Source organism: Polyodon spathula, chromosome 37 (assembly GCF_017654505.1).
Source record: "Polyodon spathula isolate WHYD16114869_AA chromosome 37, ASM1765450v1, whole genome shotgun sequence".
NCBI classification, from domain to species: domain Eukaryota; kingdom Metazoa; phylum Chordata; class Actinopteri; order Acipenseriformes; family Polyodontidae; genus Polyodon; species Polyodon spathula.
In genome coordinates, this window is record NC_054570.1 from 5,163,582 (window position 1) to 5,186,994 (window position 23,413).

Below are 23,413 nucleotides of genomic sequence, written 5' to 3' on the forward strand. Positions count from 1 at the left end.
ACCCTGTACTGCCCTGGAACACCTGTAAGTCGCCTTGGATAAAGGCATCTACCAAATAAATAATAATAATAATAATAATAATAATAATAATAATAATAATAATCTGTGCAATGCCTTCGCTATGAAGAGAATTGAGCCTGTCATCTCTAGTTACCTCCACTGTCATGTGTGCCATGATGGCTCTCTGGTGCCCCTCTAGGGTCTCCAGGGCGATGTGAGCGATCTCCTGCTCAGACTTCCCCATGAACATCTGACAGGCCGCAGCCAGCATCTCCTTGTTCTGACCCTGGATCTTCACCTGGGTTCAAGGGAAACACATTCATGTGAGGATCAGTGGCAACTATTTCAAAACGAGTCATTAGCAGTTAATCACGGTGAAGTACATCTACAGTATGTACAAAACAAGCAATGGAACATTTAATCACAAAACCGACAAGCGATTCTCCAGATATACTGTGTGAAAGCTGGACAGGCAGATAGCCCCTACACCTTCAAAATCTGATATTCGGAATAAGAGACTCCCCCATCCTACCGTGAGATTAACATTCGCCGTTCTCCAGATACAGTGCATGCAGAAATAGAAGTGTAACAGAAAGAGACCCCCATACTGCATATCCTCTTAATGTGATCTAGCAAAGCATTGTTAATAGCAAGCTTCAAGACAACTGGACAATCTACCCAGTAAATGGAAAAATGTGACACACATATGTACCAAATCCACTATATCTCCTTTGCTTCAAATTTCATCCCCAGCTAGAAAGGCAAGACAAATTCTGCACTAGACTCCTGATTAGGGAGAGATTACCTTGTCTGTATGGTAAGCTCCAACAGGAAATGTCCACAAATTAGTGTTTTACACCTATTGCTATCTTTTAAGTGTTTTGCTTTTGTTTCATTTGATTTTTTTTTTTTCGTTAACAGCTAGGTACTCCAAGGTGGTTTCCTCTGATGGACCTTGGTGAGGTTCTGAGGTTTCTCATAGATATTAAAGTGCTGGCTAGCTCTATTATGGTAATGTTAGTAGCGGCAACAGATACTTCATTTATTCATGATACAATACATAAATTGAGCTAAATAAGATCCTGTCCAAGTCTACTAAAGTGAACAAGCTCTCAAGTGTTACATACAGACTTCTGCCCATCTCCACAGACAAGACAATGGATTTTAAAGCTCTGGGTGGCATTTCTTTAAGCTTGCCAGTTGCAACAAGGCTTCTCTTCCTGTGCTGTGTATTGTGCCTGCAACCCCACCCCCTCCATTTCACTCGGCTCCAGCTGACACCAGACCCCAGGGAAGGCTGTCAATCACCCTGCTGCTGCTGCTGCTTCTGTATTTATTATAAGTTGCCAAACGGATGGCAATTTCATCAAATGAATTTCCTCTTTTGTAGGGCTATCCACTGAAAGCACTGATAAGCCATAAGGAAAGATGAGCGTTGACGCCCAACACAGAGAGAGAGAGAGAGAGAGAGAGAGAGAGAGAGAGAGAGAGAGAGAGAGAGAGAGAGAGAGAGAGAGAGAGAGAATGGAAAGGATGTGGAGGAGGGGCTGAGATGAGCAGGATGGAGGAGGGGGGGGGGGGGGGGGGGACAGAGAGAGAGTGGTGTGGGGGACGGGTTACAATCCAAATCAATACAATTCAATAGAATACAAAGCAGGAACCACAGCAGCAGCTCGGAGCCAGCAAAGAAATGCTGCTCAACACACAAACCACCTCCCAATCAATACAGTGTCCCCACGTCAGACAGTAACCCTGCATCGTATTTAATATGAACAAGACGTTTTTTTTCCACTTCATGACTGCTTATTCCTCCAAAGCTATCAACTGATAGTAACACTGTGGTTTGCGGTGTTAACGCATTTAAATCTGTACAGAGACGTAGGTAGAATTGCAGCAATACCCTACACTTGCTGCTTTGCTCTGTACAGAGTCACGATAGTTGACTCTATTCACAGTGTTTAATGCTAATGATCTTGTTAAGTAACGGTTCAGAAATGTACAGTGGTTTACAAAATGTTTGTATCTTGGTGCTAAATTAGAAGTCAACTTGGTCGTTTCTCTGTGGTGCATTCTGTGATGCTAGGAAGGGATACTGCGATCACGTGCGAGGAAGCGATGGCACGGTTAACGGCATGCATTTTCCTATGCAGTGCATTCGTTCAATGTACCGTACACGTGACAGAGTGCAGTGGAAACGCTTCCAGGCTCCTCTACTGTTGTGAGAATGTAGCCCCCGCTCTGCGCTGGCCTGGCCTGTCTGTGCAGTGGAAACTAGCGTTAGCCGAGACTCTTGCGGCTCTATCTACCTGTGCGATCCCAGTGACAGAGATGGGCACTCCATGGCGGGTGTAGACCTTGTCGCTTTTCACATTCAGAGTCAAAGTGTTCAGGGAAATCCTGAAAAAGTGAAGAAAAACCTGTCAAAAGCAGTCGCGCTACAGTCAAACTCCCCTCACACACACACTTTCTGAATCTCTAAGCCATTCAACGCAAACAGGAGACACACGAGGGCACTGTGTTTGAACCTTTTTTTTTCGCATTTGAATTGTATTTCAATAATAATATAATGTAACAAAGACGCCCATCTCTACATTAAAAGCTTCAACTGGGCATTTGTCACACGATCATTATTCTTGTATTTTCAACCACTTTTAGTGACCCCATTTGTTTGAACACAGTATGCTTCTCTATTTGTGCCTACAATTGTTGCTTGGTTATTTAGAATACTAAACTAGAGTAAATGTCACTTTTTACTATAACTGTGATTATAGTTGTAATTACTGACACACAAGTGAAATTGAACAACCTAGCACTGTAATTGTATTTGCAATTCTAGCAAACAATTTTGCTGCTACTAATTATAATTGGCCCTAGGGCTGATACACACATCTTCAGTAATGACGGTTTGGACTTCATGCGTTAAAATCAAAGTGACCTCTCCCTCTCTCTCTCCCTCGTCATGTATAGTGTCACAACCCCAGCCCTGAGCTCTCACCTCTGTATCTGTTGAATGCAGGGTATGACAAACGCCCGTCCTCCAGCAATCAGCAGAGGGGGAGCGCGGCAGAACCCTGCAAACAGAAAACACGAACATTATGCCAGCGATCACACCGCGGGGGCAAAGCCAGCACACTGCCACGCTCTCCTCTGCCCAGGTGCTGAGATTCTGGCGTCTGGAACCGATAACTCTCCTTTCCCCAGTACTAGGACTTAAGGCCTTGGTCCAAAACTGAGCTGTCATATTCAAGTTTGGGGGTCAATTCCTGTTTTTAAAATCTATCCCAAATTTCCCTTTTTTTTGATCTGTTAAAATGAGCTGCTCACAGTGACCACAAACAACTTAAACTGAAGTCACTGTTACTCTAGTTAAATTGGCATCAAACATTTACAACAACTGATTGAAATATCAATCCCAGTTCCATCAAAGGCATGGCAATTGATTTTATGTCATGTTACCCAGTTCCGAGACAAACACAGGTTTCTCACGTTTGAATATTCTAAAAATGTAAAACAAATACTTGAATTTTTTTTTTCTTTTCGAATTAACAGAGAAAACATATTAGTAGCATTTACAGCAAAGAAATCTTAGCACCCTAGTACAATAGAACGTTATTTATACCACAAACATGGGTATATCTAGCATGAGATATATTTTTGTTATTCAACTTCAGTGGGATAACATGAGCGGACTAACATAAGTGGGATAACAGGGTTACTGGGACTAGTTTTGAATGGGCCTTTGCTTACATATGTGTTGATACTGAAAGCAAAAGATCTGACAGAAAACGACACATGTTATCACAATTTATTTTAAATATATACTCTGGTATGAATGATCGTTCGTGGTGCACTCTCCTGAGGCAAATAAAAACGAACAATCACTCAGAACCCTCTATTTATTGTCATTTCTGTCCCTTCATCTGAAAGATGAAAACAAAGGAGGCCTCCAAGCAACTGCTTCCTTGAAAAGCAAAAGCAGCCCAGCTAGATCCACAAACGTAAGCATACCACCAGCCACAGGCACTCCTTTACCTGACACGACCATGGCTTCATTGGGCCCACACGTGTAGAACACCATTCTGAGATGAGGAGGGTAGCTCTACAGCACTAAAGGAAAGACAGACACGTTACTGATCTGTAGCGACCCATCAGATAAAGACACATAAACTCTGCTGTGAAATTAACCCTGCAACTGGCGTCAGTTCATTTCTGTTCTGTTAGAGGATCAGCAAGACATTAGTCCTTAAAGGAACTCACTGTTGCAAAAAACTATTTGTTGGGGGTCATTTTAGAAACACGCCCAGTCCTGTATTGGTATCGCCCATAACTATACTAAAAAACGTATTATGGGATGGATGTTTAATTTGCCTTGTACCGGGAACAGACACTGCATTGATCTGCGGGGCTATGAAACATCAAATCATTTCAAGATCTGATTTGATACAGACGCTCCCCTTTCATATTCCAAAAACATCATTTTTTTTATGACTTCCCCACAAGCCTGTGGATCTTCGTATTCTCAAGGCAAATAATGCTGTAACCGAGTTGAAACACAGACAGGTAAAAAAAAAAAAAAAAAAAAAGTTGCAATCAAACACGAGCTAGCTTTTATAAAACCGGACCCTCATTTCAAACCTTATGCAAAAGAAGCATAAGCCCTCTAGAGAGGAGAGACAGAGGCGGCAATCTGGTCTCCTTGCCTCGCCTGTGCAAGAACACACAGGTTGCATTATCCAGCCAGATATTATCCAACAATCACTTTTTGTTGGAATACCCTGGAGACAAGCTACAACTGTTTGCAGGTCACACCCCACACAGAGAAAAATAACATCAAATGTAGGGTGATCTAATGCAATGTAATAAAAAAATGAATTAAAAATGAAACAACATTCTTGGGTCAAGTCATCGCAAGATCAATAGTGGCCCGAACATTTTCACCCGCTTTCCTTTGAACCACGAACACAGAGGTTTAGTTTTTTTACTATTAAGAAGCAGATATGTTATTGAACTAATAAGCGATGCCTAGCAGTACATTCATTATTTTATATTCGCACGAAAAACACAGCGTTGACAAATTAAACAGCGCCACGGTGTCTGATGGGCTTTTACAAAAACCACATTTCCTGTACTAAATCATAATAAACCATCTTACTTTGGTTTAAGAGCAAGTTTAAAATAGATGTACACGCACATAAGTTGATGAAACCGTAATTAAACTTGCAAAGCAATTCTTCGCACTGGGTTTATATTTTGAAAGAGCTACATTGTTTGAAATGGCAGCGATATTTGAAACATCAAAGCAATTCCCCTGCAAACGTCTGCTGTAAAAAAAATAAAATAAAATAAAATAAATAATAATAATCTTCTGACGTTTAACCCCGCCCCCCAAGTCTAATGTATTATAAAATTACTCGATAAACATTAAAATTATTTAGACAAAAGACTTAACAGGCGGGCCACATGCGCAGTGTTAGTTTGACTGTTTTAATATCAAAATCAACATAATAAAAATATGAGACCCGCGTACTCGCAGTCTACACTGTTGACATTCACTTGAAGTAATCAACATTACATTATTTATATTGATTTTCTGAAAGTGGAAATACAGCCTATCATTTATTATTATTATTATTATTATTATTATTATTATTATTATTATTATTATTATCGTTTCCTGTAATATTTTCGCACAAGGTTTTATAAACGTACCTGTTTCACGGTGAAATATTCTTACTCTCCGGGCGATTTTGAGATTTTGTTTCGCCTCAGTGTTGCTATTTCTTGCTCTTCTTGTCTGTATCGGTATAAACACTGATCCACACCCACACTAGCGCAAGACGATGCGGGGAAATTCACCGCCTGCCGGCATGGAGGATCCGCTACCCCACCAAGACATGTATTTTATGCCACTCGTGTCCACCCCACGTCCCCCGGGATCATGCGTGGGGTATTGCAAGGGGGTGTCACGCTTTAGCATCTACAGTATAGCCAGCAAGCAAGACAGTGACAGCCGCATAATTAAAATATAGATAAATATTTGCAATATAGATAGATAGATAGATAGATAGATAGATAGATAGATAGATAGGATTCTCCCTTATCTCGTTCTCAATTTCCATGGCAACCAGTGCTTACATCAATCCGTTCACTAGAATTACGACCTCTTTTTTGGGGACAATAATGCACAGCGGCTTATAAAAATAGACAGTTTGGTTAATTTTGCCTCCCTGAGGAATCTGAATTTTTGATGAATTTTACAGGAGTCCTAATTACCGGCCGATAAACAGCCTCGAGTATACAATATTACAATCCCTTCGACAGAGGCGAGGTGATCCTGTATACAGACCATCGTTGTTATGTTTCTGGTTTTAATCATGTCTTTGTGAAACGAACACGGGATTACTTTGGAATAAAAAAAAATTCAAATATATATAATAATATATATATAAATAAATAATATATATATATATAATATATAATAAAAATAAATAATTTTTTTTGAAACACTACATTTCTGAGGCGAGACTCCGTGGAGGGAAACCTAAAGGACGGGAAGGGGCCTGCAGCAAAAAAAAAAAAAAAAAAAAAAAAAAAAAGGTTCTGACCAATAAGAGTAGACAGCCTCGTTCTGGACATTATCCAGAGGTATAAAATCTTTGTCCCGGCTCGGCCAAGCCCATCTTGCGCTTTTCCTGCTGTCTGGTAGGTAGCGGTGGGGTCAGGCTGTGGCGGGCTCAGCACGAAAAGCAACGGTGCATTTTTTTTTTTTTTGACATCCCCAAAACATAAAAAAAAAAAAACAGGGCTTTTAAGCCGAAGCAACTTCTTAAAATTCCACAATGAGGGAAATTGTACACATCCAAGCCGGCCAGTGCGGAAATCAAATAGGGGCGAAGGTGAGAACAAATATAAAAGCTGAAATGAACAGACATGTGATAGATGCATCTTCTTCGCTTAACACGTAGCTTGGCTTGCCATTTTTAAAAAATACATACATTTATATTCGTAAATTGCGTTTCGGTGCAGTGGAAATATTATATAGGTTTCATTAATTGCACGACTTTACAGCATTCAATCGCCTCCTATAATAGCATTTATTACAGTGCCCGTCATTGCTTTACTGATCTGTTTGTGCATGGGTTGGATAAAATTAAAAACAAAGCTATCGACGTATTTTTAATTTAGGAAGAATGTTTTCCAGCCCTAAGGAATTTCCTGTGGTAATATTTTGCAGATCTTATTAAAAATGCGAATTGAGAAGAACAATTTTTAGAATTTAATGTAACTTGCATTGAATGAATATATAAAGAAGTCAGTGTGTGTTTCGTGTTATTTCGTCCATTGTATTGTGGATTTTCTGCGCTTAATTTAATTAAATTCAGATTTAAGGAGGCAACATTAACTCATGTCTTAGATTACATAATTCATGTTTAACGTTAAGCTACTGTATCGTATTCGCTCTTTTCTTTTTATGCGACCCTTTCCGTAATTAAAAAAAAAAAAAAACCTTTATTAATTTCATATTTAATTCGGTGTAGCGGAATGCACTGCGTTGTGAAAGAGGCGCAGCTAAATTCCGCACGACGTCGGATTGTATAGTTATTTTTTTATTTCTGCTGTCGAAGGAAACCGAATTTGAAAGTGGTTTTATTATAAGAGTTATCTTTTTATTTTTTTATCTAGTGGCCGGGGTACCTCCAAAAAAAAAAAAAAGCAATTTTTGGGGGGAATGAACCGTTATAGAACGCAGGGGCGGGATGAACCGTTATAGAACGCGGGGGGTTTAAAGGGACGTTCGGATCAGCAATTGGGTCATATCTGCTGCTCGTGCGCTGATTGGTGTTTTCACGAGCGTTCTGCGCGTTTTCGTTTGGCGCCATAAATTTTTTTTTTTTTTTTTTTGGTAAGAGGGGCGGGAAATAAGACAAAAAAAAAAAAAGACACTACCTTCTGAGGCGCCAAAAGTTTTTATTTTTTATATGCAATTCAATTTTGTTCCTTTGCCGGCTGGTGACCGTGCCTCCTCATAAAGACACGGCGCACCAGTTAATTCTTAAATTCTTAATAAATTCACTGTTTTTTTTGTTTTTTTTTTTATCATCGGTGTGAAGTTTTGTGTCCCAATTCTACAATGTGTTACGTATTCACGAAGTTCGGCTAGCCTATGTGGTAATTGTGGACAGTGGAGAAATGCCTAAAAAAAATAACTTTAAAAAAGTAAAATGAATGAACACCTTGTGTTAAGCTGACCAGGCAAGGGTTATATTGGTAGTCCGAAAGGTAACCATGTGGTAAAATACTAAACACGTACTCGGAGGTAGTTTATTACAGTGCTTGTAGGGCGAGTCGTTAAGCTCCTAAAATACTTGCGCATTCTGGCCCATTTTGTGTTCAGTGATTCAGTTCAGTAGGTATGTTCCACAGCATGGCTAGCTGGTGCCGTTTTTATAAATGTTTATTTTTTTTATTTTCATGTTCTGCAATAAAGCAATCCACACTTGCCATTTAAATATAATTGACGTTCTACATGAATAATTATTTACTTGGGGTGATTAATGTCTGATGTCTATTAAATACATTAAAAAAAAAAAAAAAAATCTCTATGTTGAAGTTCTGATGATTTCAAGCTATATAGCCTGACCCATTCACTGCAAGCCAAACCATTGCCTCATGTTTAATTTTTACCATTTGATTTCCCAACCCCCACTAGCTTAAAAAGGGCTTCCCCACCTCACTGAATTACAGCTACTTGTAGTTTGAGTAGTTATAGATTTGATGAATACATGTAGTTTCTAATTGGTGTGACTGCTGGTATTGTGATAGTGTTGAAATGTGACTGAGTCCAGTTACACACCTTGACTCATACTGATTTTATAGCATTGGAAGCCACAATGTTGCACCCCCAGACCTAAAATTAGAAAAGTGGACCCAGTTGATCTTTATTCTTTGGCCAGGTATCCAACAAATGAGCCGCTGCTGCGAATCAATGATAATTCATTGCGCACGCTTTGGACTCTGCCAGGGAGTGTCTCTTCATACCTTTTCTTTTATTCCACCTGTAAAAATACATGTCATAATAGAGGTATGGGCTAAATGCATGAAGTAATCGCAAAGTCAGTAGCATTCAATCTTCTGTTTTGAACAGGAATAGATAGGTTGTCTAATGTAGAAGATGGTTTGAATCTAGACCCAGCCAAGGTGCAAGGTGCTTTTAGTTTCTAACTCAGATTCCGATGGAGAAGCGGCTGCCGTCCTTCGTGTTGATGACGTCACTGCGCTAATACTGGGCTAACCTTGGCCTGACTAAGGTGGAAGCCAGGACATCTAGCATAGTATTTGGAACAATATGCTTCACAGTCTTGCCTTGAAAGAGGGAAGGCATGTTGCCAAGGGGAGGGTGGGCGTAAACCAAAATGCCTGTGCATTAATGAGAATCTCTTGGCATCTAATGTCTTAATTCATAACTTCTAGGGCTGTATAGGCCAATTCCGTCACAGTGTAATCTGTGGTGCAATGGTCTCGCTGGGCAATCTAAATACACATCCCTCCACTGCTCTTCAGTAGTCTTGAACTCCACATTGTGCCGTTGTCAAAGTGTAGCGATTGTAACGCTCGGTTTAGGCAGCTGCTTAGTGACACCTTTTCTGCTTTGGCTTTAATTCCACAGCATGCTTCTGAGTAATACATGGGCCTCAAGTGACAGCTCTACATAAGCAGCTGCTGACCAAACAGCTTTCTGAAATACCCTCAGAAACGAGCTGGCTTGCGCATTTAAAAAGCCTTTTGAGTATTTTTGAAGCGCGCAGGCTTAACAATGTCCGCCTAAGACATTTCATGTGAAGGACTCGCATGGTGATAAATCAGTTTCATTAATGTTGCTGCATGAGAGAACCCACTTTGGCATGAGAGACTGGAGGAATGTGCCATTGCTTTTCTCTTCTTGAACAAGTGTGATGCAAATGCTACCCTGAACTCTGTCTAATCCATTGCATTCTCTGTGCTAGTGATGGGGTGGTGGGGAGCCGGGGGAGGTTGCAACGTTTACTTGGGAGCAAATCTTCATTCTGTTTCTCGCAAACAAATTTTACTTCCTTATGCGTTAGCCACAGACATCTATGCTCTCTTTGTTAGCTCTGTATACTACAGAGATTTACATAACTGGTGCAGTTCCTCATTTCCAGCACTGTGCTTGCGTGTCTAACTGAACATGCAAAAAATATTGTGAAATTTGCCTTTGACACTTGTCTAATTGGGGAAATGGATTTCTGGTTTAACAATGGAAATAAATGACAGCTCTGTTAAAGGACTACATACACATTTAAAATGGAGTTCTGCTGGCCTTTACACAAGTAATGAGCCCCATTGCCCACTCTGCTGCAGAGACAGAGTCTCTTGTCTGACCTAGTTTCTCAGAGGCTTGGTGACTGGCTGTGTGGGGTGGTGGGAGGTGAGGTGGAATCCTTAAGGAGGGGGGTGGAGGTTTAGCTACAGCTGCTACACAGGAAGCTGTTGTCTCTGCCTAATACATTGCAGTCAGAACTCGTGGCAGGAACTCTACTTATTGACTAGAAAAGTTTCTGGCAACCTGTGCGTCATTTTACTTGGCTTCTGGTCGTGCCAAGCGATGTTTCCAGAATTGCTTTTCCTTTTTTATTTTCTGCATGTAAAATCTTTGGTTCTGAAATATCCACATTTTAAAGTTGAACACAATCCCACTGGGTGGTACATTTTTAAATGAAGGATGTCAGGCAGTGGGTCAAAACTGCATTGGTCTAACCTCAGACCTTTTTACTTCTGTTTATTTTTTTCATTATTTGAAGTTTGCCACAACTGTTAAGGCATCACAAGAGCCATAAATAATTGAAACATGTACCACAATTGTCTACTTTAGTTGGTTTCTTTGAATTCTACCTCTGCATGGTAAAATCCTCTTGGGGTGATTTTTTTTTTTTTTTTGTGCAAACAAGCAGTTCCCAGACTGGTCTTGGAGATTAGCTTGTTTTTTTTCCCCCTGCTGAATCAATCAAACCAGTCCTAACAAGCATAACTCTTGTAGCTGGATGAATAACCTTGCAAGAATGCAATCGGCTGCCAGACCGTGCCTTTTGTTCCATCGCGGTGATGGATCACATTGATGTGAACTTGTGCAACTTCCCGTCTTGCCTGCTGTGTGAGTGCAGTGTCTCTAAAAGCTAGCACTCCCTCAACTTGAAAGTACATTTACAGTAAAAACAATGACCTTGTAACCAAAACCCTGGTAGCCTCTCGCATGGTGCGATTTTGAGGTATTTGGATGCAGACAGCTGCATAAAGATTAGTCTAAAATTCTGTCTTCTTTCTTAGTTCTGGGAAGTGATCAGTGATGAACATGGTATTGACCCGACAGGTACCTACCATGGTGATAGTGACCTGCAGCTGGACAGAATCAGTGTCTACTACAATGAGGCCACAGGTAAGATCACTGTGCCTTCTCGTGTGTGTGTGCTGCTGCTGCATCCCTGCAGGGCATTTCTTGTGCAAGACCATGTTAACAAACTGGCATTCAAACTAATGTAGTTCACCCAGTAATTGTATGTCATGGTGTAAAATTGTCACAGCGTGGGGACTACAACCTCTAACGGGCATCGGTTCCTTTTTCTTTGCAGGTGGTAAATACGTTCCCAGAGCCATCCTGGTCGATCTGGAACCCGGAACCATGGACTCTGTACGCTCAGGCCCCTTTGGACAGATCTTCAGACCAGACAACTTTGTTTTCGGTGAGATTTGATCCTGGAATGCGGTGCTAAAATGGGATGGAAGCTTTTCATACCATGTGGAAGTTGACATAGGGTGTATTTACTCTACAATGTTTAGGGGTTGTGGCCAGATAAGAAAAAGCAGGACAGTTGACTTTACACATGATCTTATCACGCTGACCATGTGACAAACCAATGGTATGGATAACACCTGGATAACAGAAATAAAAATCACAGCACAAGCAACTTGAATTAAAGCAGGCAGGCAAAACTGTTTGCGACTGGAAGACAGCAGTTCAGTAGGTGTCATAGAGGAAACGTTTTAAAATGCTTTGTGAAAATCTCCTTTTGAATTTGTCAGATGGAGGACCTTGGTGAATGGGTCACTTTTTTTTTTTTTTTACTTTCTTAGCCCTACCCAACTAGGCACAGAGATATCTTTACATAATATCCAGTGGCCAGACTGACAGTGCACTTGGGTTACACTTTCTGACATTCTTGTACTTGGATCTCTTTGGTTCATGGGTGTCGTGCATATTTACATGTTAGAATTGTAATTTGGTATAAACTGGGGGCTTTAGTGTGCAAATGCCTTTTGTCTTGAACTCATTTTATCATCCTTTCTTCCTTATCCACAGGACAAAGTGGTGCTGGCAACAACTGGGCTAAGGGTCATTACACAGAGGGAGCTGAGCTGGTAGACTCAGTCCTGGATGTGGTGAGGAAAGAGGCAGAAAGCTGCGATTGCCTGCAGGGCTTCCAGCTCACTCACTCCCTGGGAGGAGGCACCGGCTCCGGGATGGGCACTCTGCTCATCAGCAAGATCCGAGAGGAGTACCCCGACCGCATCATGAACACGTTCAGCGTGGTACCCTCCCCTAAAGTCTCGGACACAGTCGTCGAGCCCTACAACGCCACCCTGTCCGTTCACCAGCTGGTGGAAAACACGGACGAGACCTACTGCATCGACAACGAAGCTCTGTACGACATCTGCTTCCGCACGCTCAAGCTCACCACCCCCACCTACGGAGATCTCAACCACCTGGTCTCCGCCACCATGAGCGGCGTCACCACCTGCCTGCGTTTCCCCGGCCAGCTGAATGCAGATCTGCGCAAGCTTGCGGTCAACATGGTCCCCTTCCCTCGTCTGCATTTCTTCATGCCTGGGTTTGCCCCCCTCACCAGCAGGGGGAGCCAGCAGTACCGTGCCCTCACCGTCCCGGAGCTCACCCAGCAGGTGTTCGATGCCAAGAACATGATGGCGGCCTGCGACCCGCGCCACGGGCGCTACCTAACCGTGGCGGCAGTGTTCCGTGGCCGCATGTCCATGAAGGAGGTGGATGAGCAGATGCTGAATGTGCAGAACAAGAACAGCAGCTACTTCGTGGAGTGGATCCCCAACAATGTGAAGACAGCCGTCTGCGATATCCCTCCAAGAGGGCTCAAAATGGCCGTCACCTTCATCGGCAACAGCACGGCAATCCAGGAGCTGTTCAAGCGCATCTCCGAGCAGTTCACTGCCATGTTCCGGCGCAAGGCTTTCCTGCATTGGTACACCGGAGAGGGCATGGATGAGATGGAATTCACGGAGGCTGAGAGCAACATGAACGACCTGGTGTCTGAATACCAGCAGTACCAGGACGCCACCGCTGAAGAGGAAGGCGAGTTCGAAGAAGAGGCTGAGGAAGATGCTTAGAGAGGGAGCGGGATCCATCCAAACCTCAGAACAGAGGGGGAGCAAAAAAAAAAGAAAGGCAGGCTGAACCAAGTGTGTTTTTGTTTTATTTTTTTCACTGAGCTTTCACCATTCCGAGTTGTAGAGTAGAAACCAAGACCGCCGACTGAAGTACTTAAAGTTGAAGGTAGATACTAAAAAAATCGTCTGGGTCTGTGCTCAAGCATGTGAGAGCAGATGCCTGGTTTCATGTGTTTTTATTATACTCCCTAGTATGGTTGGCCTGGCAATGTCTGTTGTAAACCAAAATCTATTTCACACAGTAACGTTAAGAAATCGCTTTTACTTGCGATTTTAAGTGATTACAGATTAAGTGTTGAGACGAAGCCTGCAGACAGGTGGCTCATTTCCATATTTCCAGTGCCCCCACAAAGCAAGCACCAAAAGAGGTTGGCAGTGTTCCATGTGGAGTTGGTTCAGTCAGGTGGGATCGTGGCTAGCGCTGGAAAACGCTTTGCCCCGATCACCCAATCCTGAGAACACAGAGCACATCAATGCGTTATTTTACTTTTTATTGAAAAGCAAAAAGAATGGAGAATGTTTTTTGGAATCAGGCGATTGCTCCCTGGTTGTGAATGTTTCTGCTTCACTTTATTCACAAACTTGGAGATCTGAAAGTTTAATCATGGATAGAATTATATTATTATTATTACTATTTTATGTTTTTTAAACTAAGGAAGGTATGTGAGAGAGAGAGAGGGCAAATCATGAATTATTTCTGCAATAGAACTGTTAAATCATGCATCCAGAAATTTGGGCTTTTGAGTTTGTGTTCTAGCAGGTGAAACCTATAGGGGAGTATGGATGAAACAGATTTGTGGCTCTTGAGCACAGTGATCCAAGCACCCTTTTGAAAATTAAACCCCAAAGATGAAATTCTGAATCCGTGCGGTGAGGCTGTCTGAATGGAGAAAGGCTCAGTTCCAGTTACATCTTCAATTTGTCAAACTTATGAATTATTCCTGGTCTTGTTTTCTGTTGCTGACATTATTATATTTGAAGCATGGTCTCTTCCACAACTGTTTTAATTTTTTTTTTTTTCTTTTTTCATATTGAAAAGCAAGGAGCCTCTGGGGAAAAAAAATAAAGGATTTTTTAACTTTAAAAGAAATTCTCAGTGTTTTCAATTGTTGTTTGACTGACTTTGAAAACCCCAGTGCAGAAGCTTTGAAGCATTTTTTTTAGAATCGCAATCTGTAAAGCTTCCTGAATATGGCATTTTGCAAATGGGATATAGTAAAGGCATTAACATTAATTAGAAGTCAGAGTTTAGATTCTGGAGATAGAGCTGCCTGTTGGTGGTCCATCGGTCTGAGTCACACTTCTGGTTTTGCATCTGGAGCCTCGCTTATCAAATTTAACCCATTAAATACCAAATTTTCTTTAAGAAATCTGAACACAATCTGTTTTAAGGTGATCTATTACATTTACACCTATCTTTTGTGGTTCACACACTTGTAGTAAGTTTTGCCTCAAATTAAGGCTGCATCTTGTAAAGCGCTTTGTGGTGGTGGTCCACTACGAAAGATGCTATACCAATAGTGACTGATAGAGCAGAGCACTTACAAACTGGGGGTGCAGCAGTCGTGGGGTTTGACCCCCCACGTCAGGTTTGCAAAACGACCCCCCCCCCCCCCCCCCCAAACAAAAAGGAATCTGTCGTGCACCAATCAAATAATTGCTTTATTAAATTGGGTGACAAGTTTAAATTACTTTTGCATGAAACATATATCTGGTGTTAAACTATTACTTTGTGAATGCCCTGTTCTGAAAACAAACCAAAGGTAAACCTGATTATCACTTAAAAAATAAACTGGATTCCAAAACACAGTAACAACTAAACCCAGCGGCTTTTAAAACCAGCTCCCCCTCCTGGTAAAAATAGGCAACAATCACGGCTTCAACAAAGGAGTACCTGTCCCTCTCTGGGGATAGTGTTAGCGGATCTGCTGGTCAGAAATCCTACTTTCAGAAGGGGGGGTGACACTCGAGTTCTAACAGTAATCTACTCCCCCTCCCTTTTAGAAATCTGTCCAGGGACAATTTTACCAAACATTCCTCAAAAGTTTTACTCAAACAACCTGGAGGCTGGCAATTATTAATTAGTTAAACACATGGAGCATCTGCTATTAATTAAACTGGCCTATTAAATAATTAGGCCTCGATAACACTACAGTTCCACACAATAGCACCTGTTAATATCCAGTATTGTATACAATATGCTACAGTTGTAGGTTATATTGACAGTCGATAGGTTCAATTTTATAAAAAAATAAAATAGTCCAGTCTCATGCTGTACCTTAATTTTCTTTTTATTTAAAAAAAAAATTAAAAAACACGTTATTTTTGGATCTGGGATTTAAATGTAAGACCTTGATTTACAGTCTTAAATAACCATGCTACCAGAAATGTGTTTTCATCGTTTATTATTGTGTAATGCATACTGCAAATATATATGATAGAGGGGAGCTTAGACGCTTTATTAAAACTTGCAACCTGTCATATCATTTTGTTATGTTAAAAAGTAACCCAAAGCTTTACTTTATTTCAAACAAACAAAAAGATTTAACACACGGGTTGGTAACACCGCTGTTGTAATTCATCTGACAATCGCTGCGTTTGGTCATCAAAATGTCATTTCCTCTGCCTATGTAATTGACAGTAAATCGTGTAGAAATGTGAGCGCGGTATGGTCTTAATTAGCACAACCTTTCGTTAAAATAATGTACGATGACTTAACAGCATTCACAGAAAATCGGGTACACCCAAAGAGATGCGCCTATTTCAGCAAATATACGATACATGCCACGCAGTCCTTTGCAGTGTAAATTAATACCCCTAGAAAATGCTCTGAGAGCCGCAGATGATTCGGGGCATTTGCCATTTACTCGCACTTTTTACTTCCAGAGCTCGGCACCTCTACGAAATCAAGCCACCCTGCCCCTAACCCAACCCCAGCCCTAACCCTAACCATTAAGAATCGTCTAACGCCCTCAGGACACTTTCTAGGAGACAGTCCCCTGGGCTCTGCAGGGCTTTGTCTTCAGATCTTATAGGAGGGACGATTGTATGGTGACAAAAAAAATCATTCCCTCTGTCGAATCAGAAAGAGTTATTCCTGATTGACATTCGATTGCCCAATCGTGAATAGAAAATAGATGATTGATAGCTACGCTACCCAACACTGGGGAGGCATTTCGTGAGATGGGCGTGACTTTTACAAGACGCTCCGGAGACTTTCTTTGCAAGGCACACGGAAAGGGGTGAGGTGGGGCTTTATCCGTACTTCTCGAAACCTGCGTGTTTATTTGTCCATTAAATGCAAATGCGCACATATAGTTTCATTAAGTTGTTATTAATTAGCAGTTTATTTTGAACACAGGCAGTTATCTACGTAATTGCGTTTCAAAAGATGCGTTTTTGTCAGGTTTGTTTAGCTTGGGTAAGGGAAAATGATGTACACTCAGTTCTCGTGCAGGAAGCATTCAGATTGCTATCGGGAATTCAATTTCCCAACGTGTTTAAACATACAGATAACCCTACTTAAACACATCATAATAAAATAATATGCAAGAATTACTGCATTGATAAATAATTCGCACATTGGTCAGCCAATGCGCAGGGAAGCCCATGCTATAGCCTGCTAGTTAACTGTACCCTTGCTGTAATATCTGGTTCGCAAATCTCCACAGGCTGCCTCTCTTTACGAATCTGATGCATTTGTGACGAGCATGAGAGCTGTAACGATGGATAACGGTGAATGAGGATTCAGCCAGCGATGGGAGCAAACATCCTGATGTAATGCATTTTGAATTGAACAAAGTTTAAATTATTTTTATATTTCTAAAGTGCTACTCTGAGTGAAGTAAACAGTCCTAATTGAAAAGATCACTGTGTGTTGCTGCTCTGGCGATCTCCTGTGTGGAAGATGCTGCCAAGTGCAAAGCTGCTCTTGGGGCCTCTATCCCCGTGGTGAACGCAGGGTTCCTTCTCAAAGGGATCCTGCCGGAGTGTGCTAAGCTGGAAAGACACAGCCTGCAGGGATCCGGCTTCGACAGGCAGGGGGCGCCAGCGGACCAGACCAGCACAGCTGGGGGGCGGAGACGCAGATATTGTTCCTGCTGCTGCTCGAATCACTACACTGCTCAACTTTCTTTGATCACAGACTTTGCAAAAAAAAAAAAAAAAAAAAATCATATTAGCAAAGGATGCATTTCTCTGAATTTTAACTTAAAATCTATTTACCATGAGCCTCTTATAAGCCCTAGCACTGTTCTTCCTGGTTACAAAAGTTAACCAAGGCTTTAAAATAAACTTAATCTTAGTTAATAGCACCTGCAACATATTCAGATTTTTAAATGGATTTTGGAAGAAATGGTCTGCACTTCTGCAAAAGCGTTTTGTGATAATGCTCTATTAAGAAATGCACATTTTAAAGAGCAGTTTTATTTATTGGCAGTCTGGGTTCCGTTGGTGGATCATCTTGCTGATTTATCTAGTAAACAAGCTGACACTCAGTTACCTTCCAATGCATTCCTGCGCATTTGCAACCCACCATCATTCCTGCCCTTTCCAAGACAAAAGACGAAGGGATCCATCTCTGCTGTCTTCTCAGAGGTGAAATTGTTCCATTTGTGTTGGCGTTTTTCAGCAGTTGTTCGAAATACCGAAACCCTGGGTGATTTTTAGACTCTTATTACATCACTAACATAAAATACAGTGCCGATAGTTCTTCGTCTTACCCTTCAGAAATGAATAGAGTGTGGTGCCATGATAAATGGGCTTCACCATATACCTAATGGAAATCATTTGGGAAAACGACATTTACAGATAAATAGCGGACTACAAGAAAAGCTAGAGTTCTGAAAGTTTTACTACACCTGCAATGACATTGTTATTCATCTCTGCTGCCGTTTGAGACCAAAAAATCAAAGACGTTTTTGTAGAATCAAACCCATTCAAACCCAAGTCTGAATCCGAGCCGATCCCAGCACAAGGAGACACGAATCAACACGTCCTGCTTTTAAAACAGAAGGGCACACAAATAGAAATACTAGGATTTGTGTTCATTTATTAAAATAAGGTATAATGTCTTTCAATAAAAATAAAAAAATACATTGTAACATGGTTTGGTGAGTGATTATTGATTACATTTTACGAAATACAAGCAAAAGAAAAGATACCGGGGTTTATTGATCAAGAACACTGCCATTTCCAAGGAAGATAAAAACTGTTATTGTAATGAAACCATTAACAAGCAACGATGAAGGTTCATTGTCCCAGGTATAGAGTAGAGGAGATCTACCATTAAGGGTTTTATTTCCTTTTCTCAAAAATTACAAAGTATTCAAACCCATTTTCCACTGCTCCCTTGTCATTTAGTGAAACCTTTCATTTCAAACAGATTGGTGGCATGCGCCGAATATAGAATTCTCATTCCCATTGATATGAGGAGGTGTTTTTATGTAGAAACGGCACAGAGACTTGCCAGCAGTGGATAAAGCACCCCCACCCCCCTTTCTTTATCAGTAAATATGAATATACTAGTAAAAAGCATAGCCATAGGACACCCATTTTCCATTAGTTCTAGAGTGATGAATTTACAAGACATGCATGCTCTTAAAAGTAACCTACAAAAATAATAATAATAATAATCATAATAATAATCACACTGGGACTGCCAATGCAAGATTAACATTTTTTCCTAACGAGTGAAAAGTCCCATTGGAAAATTGCCGCTATGGTTTCGCTCCTGTGTGAGGTCGCTGGTGTGTTTGAAGGCAGTGTTTAACGCGGAAACTCTTCCCACAGTCAAAGCGGCGGTACAGTTTCCTGTGTGATTTTGCTGGTGTCTTTTCAGGATCCCCGAATCACTGAAACTATTCCCACAGCCAGAGCAGCGATACGGTTTCTCTCCTGTGTGAATTCGCTTGTGTCTTTTCAGGTGTCCTGATTCAGTAAAACTCTTCCCACAGTCAGAGCAGCAGTACGGTTTCTCTCCTGTGTGAATTACCTGGTGTCTTTTCAGGATTCCTGAATCACTGAAGCTCTTGCCACAGTCAGAGCAGCAGTACGGTTTCTCTCCTGTGTGAATTCGATGGTGTAACTCGAGGTGTGCCGGCTTACGGAAACTCTTCCCACAGTCAGAGCAGTAGTACGGTTTCTCTCCTGTGTGAATTCGCTGGTGTACTTTCAGGGTTCCTGAAACACTGAAACTCTTGCCACAGTAAGAACAGCAGTACGGTTTCTCTCCTGTGTGTATTCGCTGGTGTCTTTTCAGGTTTCCTGAATCGCTGCAAATCTTCCCACAGTCAGAGCAGCAATATGGGTTATCTCCTGTGTGAATCCCTCGGTGTGCTTTCAGGTTTTGTAACACACTGAAACTCTGGCCACAGTCCGAGCAGCAGTATGGTTTCTCTCCTGTGTGAATTCGCTGGTGTCTTTTCAGGTTTCCTGAAACACTAAAACTCTTGCCACAGTCAGAGCAGCAGTACGGTTTCTCTCCTGTGTGAATTCGGTGGTGTGTTTCAAGGTGTGACAACTTAAGGAAACTCTTCCCACAGTAAGAGCAGCAGTACGGTTTCTCTGCTTTGTTAATTTGCTCTAACTGGGTGAAACCTTTCCCACAGTCAGGATGTTCTCCGCTGCCTGTCCTCGTTTTACCTACTGCACTGGAACCTGGAAAACATCAAGTAAGAAAGACAGACTGCTTTCCCTTAAGGTGGTGAAGTGGATTAAAGCATGTGATTTTCAGCTATGTGGGTTTGCACTGGGTTACACCAGGTTACAAATTAAACTTAAAGCCTTTACTTTGTGTGCAAAAGCAATCAGATTGATGCTAGTGAATTCGAAGCCTGGGATAAAAATCTGATTTCAAAGTTATCCTGTAATGTTTCAGGTCCTATTTCCCCTAACAAACACTACAGTTATATAGCTTTGTCTTCATTGAACCTTTTCCTATCTTGGGGTAGGTCTATGTACACAGAAAAACATCAGGAAAACCAACACCAACTACAGTGATCAATTACCTTTTCCTCTGGGAGAGCGGAGGCACACAAGAGGACACTGGATCTTCTACCACTGATCACTAACCGATTCCTAATTCTCTTCTATATAATAGGGGTGGCCAAGTTTTCTGAGCCTACAAGACGAACACCAAACCTGGGAGGGTTTGCTCAATGCCATTGCCTCCACGAAACAAACAAGCACTTCATTCAAAATTCAACATGCAGGCTTTTAAACAGGAGAGAGAATAATAAACACGAATGAAAACACAGAACAAAAACAACGAACTTGTATATAGTTTTGGTTTTTCTCTCTCTTCGCTTTTGGTTAAACTAGCACTTCACAGAGCAACAGTTTGGCCACCTCAGTTATAAATATATTCTCACTGTATGACTTCATTTCCAGTTTACAATTTATTTTACAGCCCTTCACTATTTCCTCAGAACACGGTTGACAGTCAATGAATAATCATCTTCCACAGGTACAGTACAGTGGTTTCACCCTATCAACCACAGGGTAGATATCACATAATCTAGAATGACAATGTCACAGCTACTCCGAGTCACTCACCTGCTAGACTGCACTCTGAATATGACCGCCTGTTTCTCTTTCCACCTCGTGTGCGGTTGGCTGAACCTTGCTCTCTCACGCAGATCCTCTCCAGCACCACGCTACACTCCCGCAGGCGTGCAGGCTCCACCTCAGGGAGTTTTGGTTTGAAGTCCTCAGATTTTTCCTTCCCTGGTTCCAGGAGATCAAACTCTACTTCAGGGGGCTCCCGTTTAATACGGACAGTTTCCAGCACCTCTTCTCGTTTCACAGGAAGGGGTTCTTCTGTCTGGGGGATCTCCAATTCATTGTACTCAGCTTTAATCTCAGAGACCTCTGGCTGACAGGTGTCACATTGCATCTCACAGAGCTCCTGTTTAATGGGAAGGGAAGCCAGCCGAAAGAACTCCACTGTAAAGGGGAGAAGTTCAAGTTCAGGGAACTCCTCCTTAATCTGGACAGATTCCATCTTCACACTGTCCATGGCAGCACACGGGACTCTGTTTAGCAGCTGCTGAAATAAATACAGTGCTATTAACCCAATTCAACGGAGCGACACAACCTGCCCTTAATAGCAGGGGTGGCTTTACAATTGAAGGCATACAGAACTTCTTGTAATAAGTTTATAATACAGTAGGATTTTAACTGTTGGAAAAGTTTACATGATTTATTTACCAATCAAAATATTACTCACTTTCGTTCCCTTTTGTGCAAGCCGTTGTGATATATCTGTTTTAATTCTGTAATAGTTACATGTGCATATATTAGTGAACGAATACAAATGCCAAGGGATTAGCAAACCGCTTTATCAGAAATTCTTATTACCAGGAATAAAAAAAATACATACTGTCAGTTTATAATACAGTAACACTGAAATAAAATTTAAATTATAATGCAAAGTTTATAAAAGCATGTTACTGTAAGTGAACGTTTTAATAAGTGATTTCAAACTTGCCAAAGAGTATAAAACACGTAAATAGCATTATATATATATATATATATATATATATATATATATATATATATATATATATATATATATATATATATATAATAAACACACTTAAAAAAATAACGTTGATTACAAAAAAAAGACAAATGTACCCATAAAAGAAATACACACAGCATTTAGTTGCAGTGCCGGTTATAGTAAATTTACACAACTCCAAATGATCTAAGTAAAGGGTTATTCACACTATATTGTTTATTTATTGTTAAACGCCACGATCACCACTCTGTCCTGCTAAATTTAGATATACTGTGAAGGCAATCGGGTTCCATAGCTGTAGCACAGGTTAAGAAGTGAAAGAAGACTGTGGATTCATTTCAGCTAGAGCTGAAATACACTGTATATATTTATATAATCTCAAATTGCGCCACTGCCAACAAAAACGTTTAAACAAAATTACAAGTACAGACAGCACTACCAAACGTAATCATTTCTATGCATCGTGATTTGTATTTATTCTTTACTAAACAACACACAGGTAGACGCCAATGCAGATGTAACGTCAGACAGCACATAGTGTTTTACATGGGGGGGAATGCATGTATAGAAACAGATATGATTGATATATTTGTATTTATTTAACGAAAACTAGTCAAAACAGTGTGTTTATTTTAACATAACACTAGTGACTGCTTTCCCATTTCTTGCTATTTTCTGTTTGCATCCTCTATCGAGATATGCATTGTGCTGCTTATCACAAAGCACGACATGTTTTGCATTGCTACAATCTGACGCTCCACCATCTTGTCTGATAATATTTGACACGCAAGTCTGCAGACAAAAACGCAGCAAACCTTCGGACGTAACGCTGCCTGAGCCGGCCACACCTGTGCGTCGCAAATAACTAAACTTACATGCAAACATGCATCACTTACTTTTAATCTAAAGCGTGGCTCAGTGCTGTTCCGTTAAGACACTCAACTCCATTGACTCTCTATGGGAACCTCCGCTAGCCTGCGCGCACAGGGATATGGGATACAGGAGGAGCTCGGTGGGGGGCTGGGGTTCTAGTCCAAGTTTTTGAAGCAGTGTAACATTGTGCGGATTTTCTGCTTAATTTGCTTCCAGGGGCTCTCAAGTAGCGCTCCTGTGGCCCCTTCTGAAACTCAGAATTACACCCACTTACTGTATAGTTTGCACTTACTGTAAGCGATACTGTGGCCTATATATGAAGTTTGCATTGTAACCCTGTACTGCTGTAACACCTGTAAGGTGCTTTGGATAAAGGCATGTGTCAAATAAATACATAAAACGGTTTCTCACTGCACAAGAGCTTGAAGAGGCAATATATATATACCATTTACACCATAACTACATCTTCACAAATCTCTTATTGCTTTGCTTCTGTTTCATAGTCTTCTGGGGGTTTTATGCCTGTTA

At 41.1% G+C, this 23,413-nt stretch overlaps 1 protein-coding gene and 1 pseudogene across 1 annotated transcript; one reads left to right on the forward strand and one right to left on the reverse strand.

The window, feature by feature from the left end:
* LOC121304290 overlaps positions 1-23,016 on the reverse strand; it is a 194,609-nt pseudogene extending 171,593 nt beyond the window's left edge.
* On the forward strand, positions 6,673-14,093 carry LOC121304312 (tubulin beta chain). The gene is made up of 4 exons (XM_041235378.1): positions 6,673-6,896; positions 11,344-11,452; positions 11,646-11,756; positions 12,374-14,093. Exons 1-4 carry the CDS (start codon positions 6,840-6,842, stop codon positions 13,429-13,431), a joined length of 1,335 nt encoding a protein of 444 aa, XP_041091312.1. The 5' UTR covers positions 6,673-6,839; the 3' UTR covers positions 13,432-14,093.
* Positions 23,017-23,413: the final 397 nt, after the last annotated feature.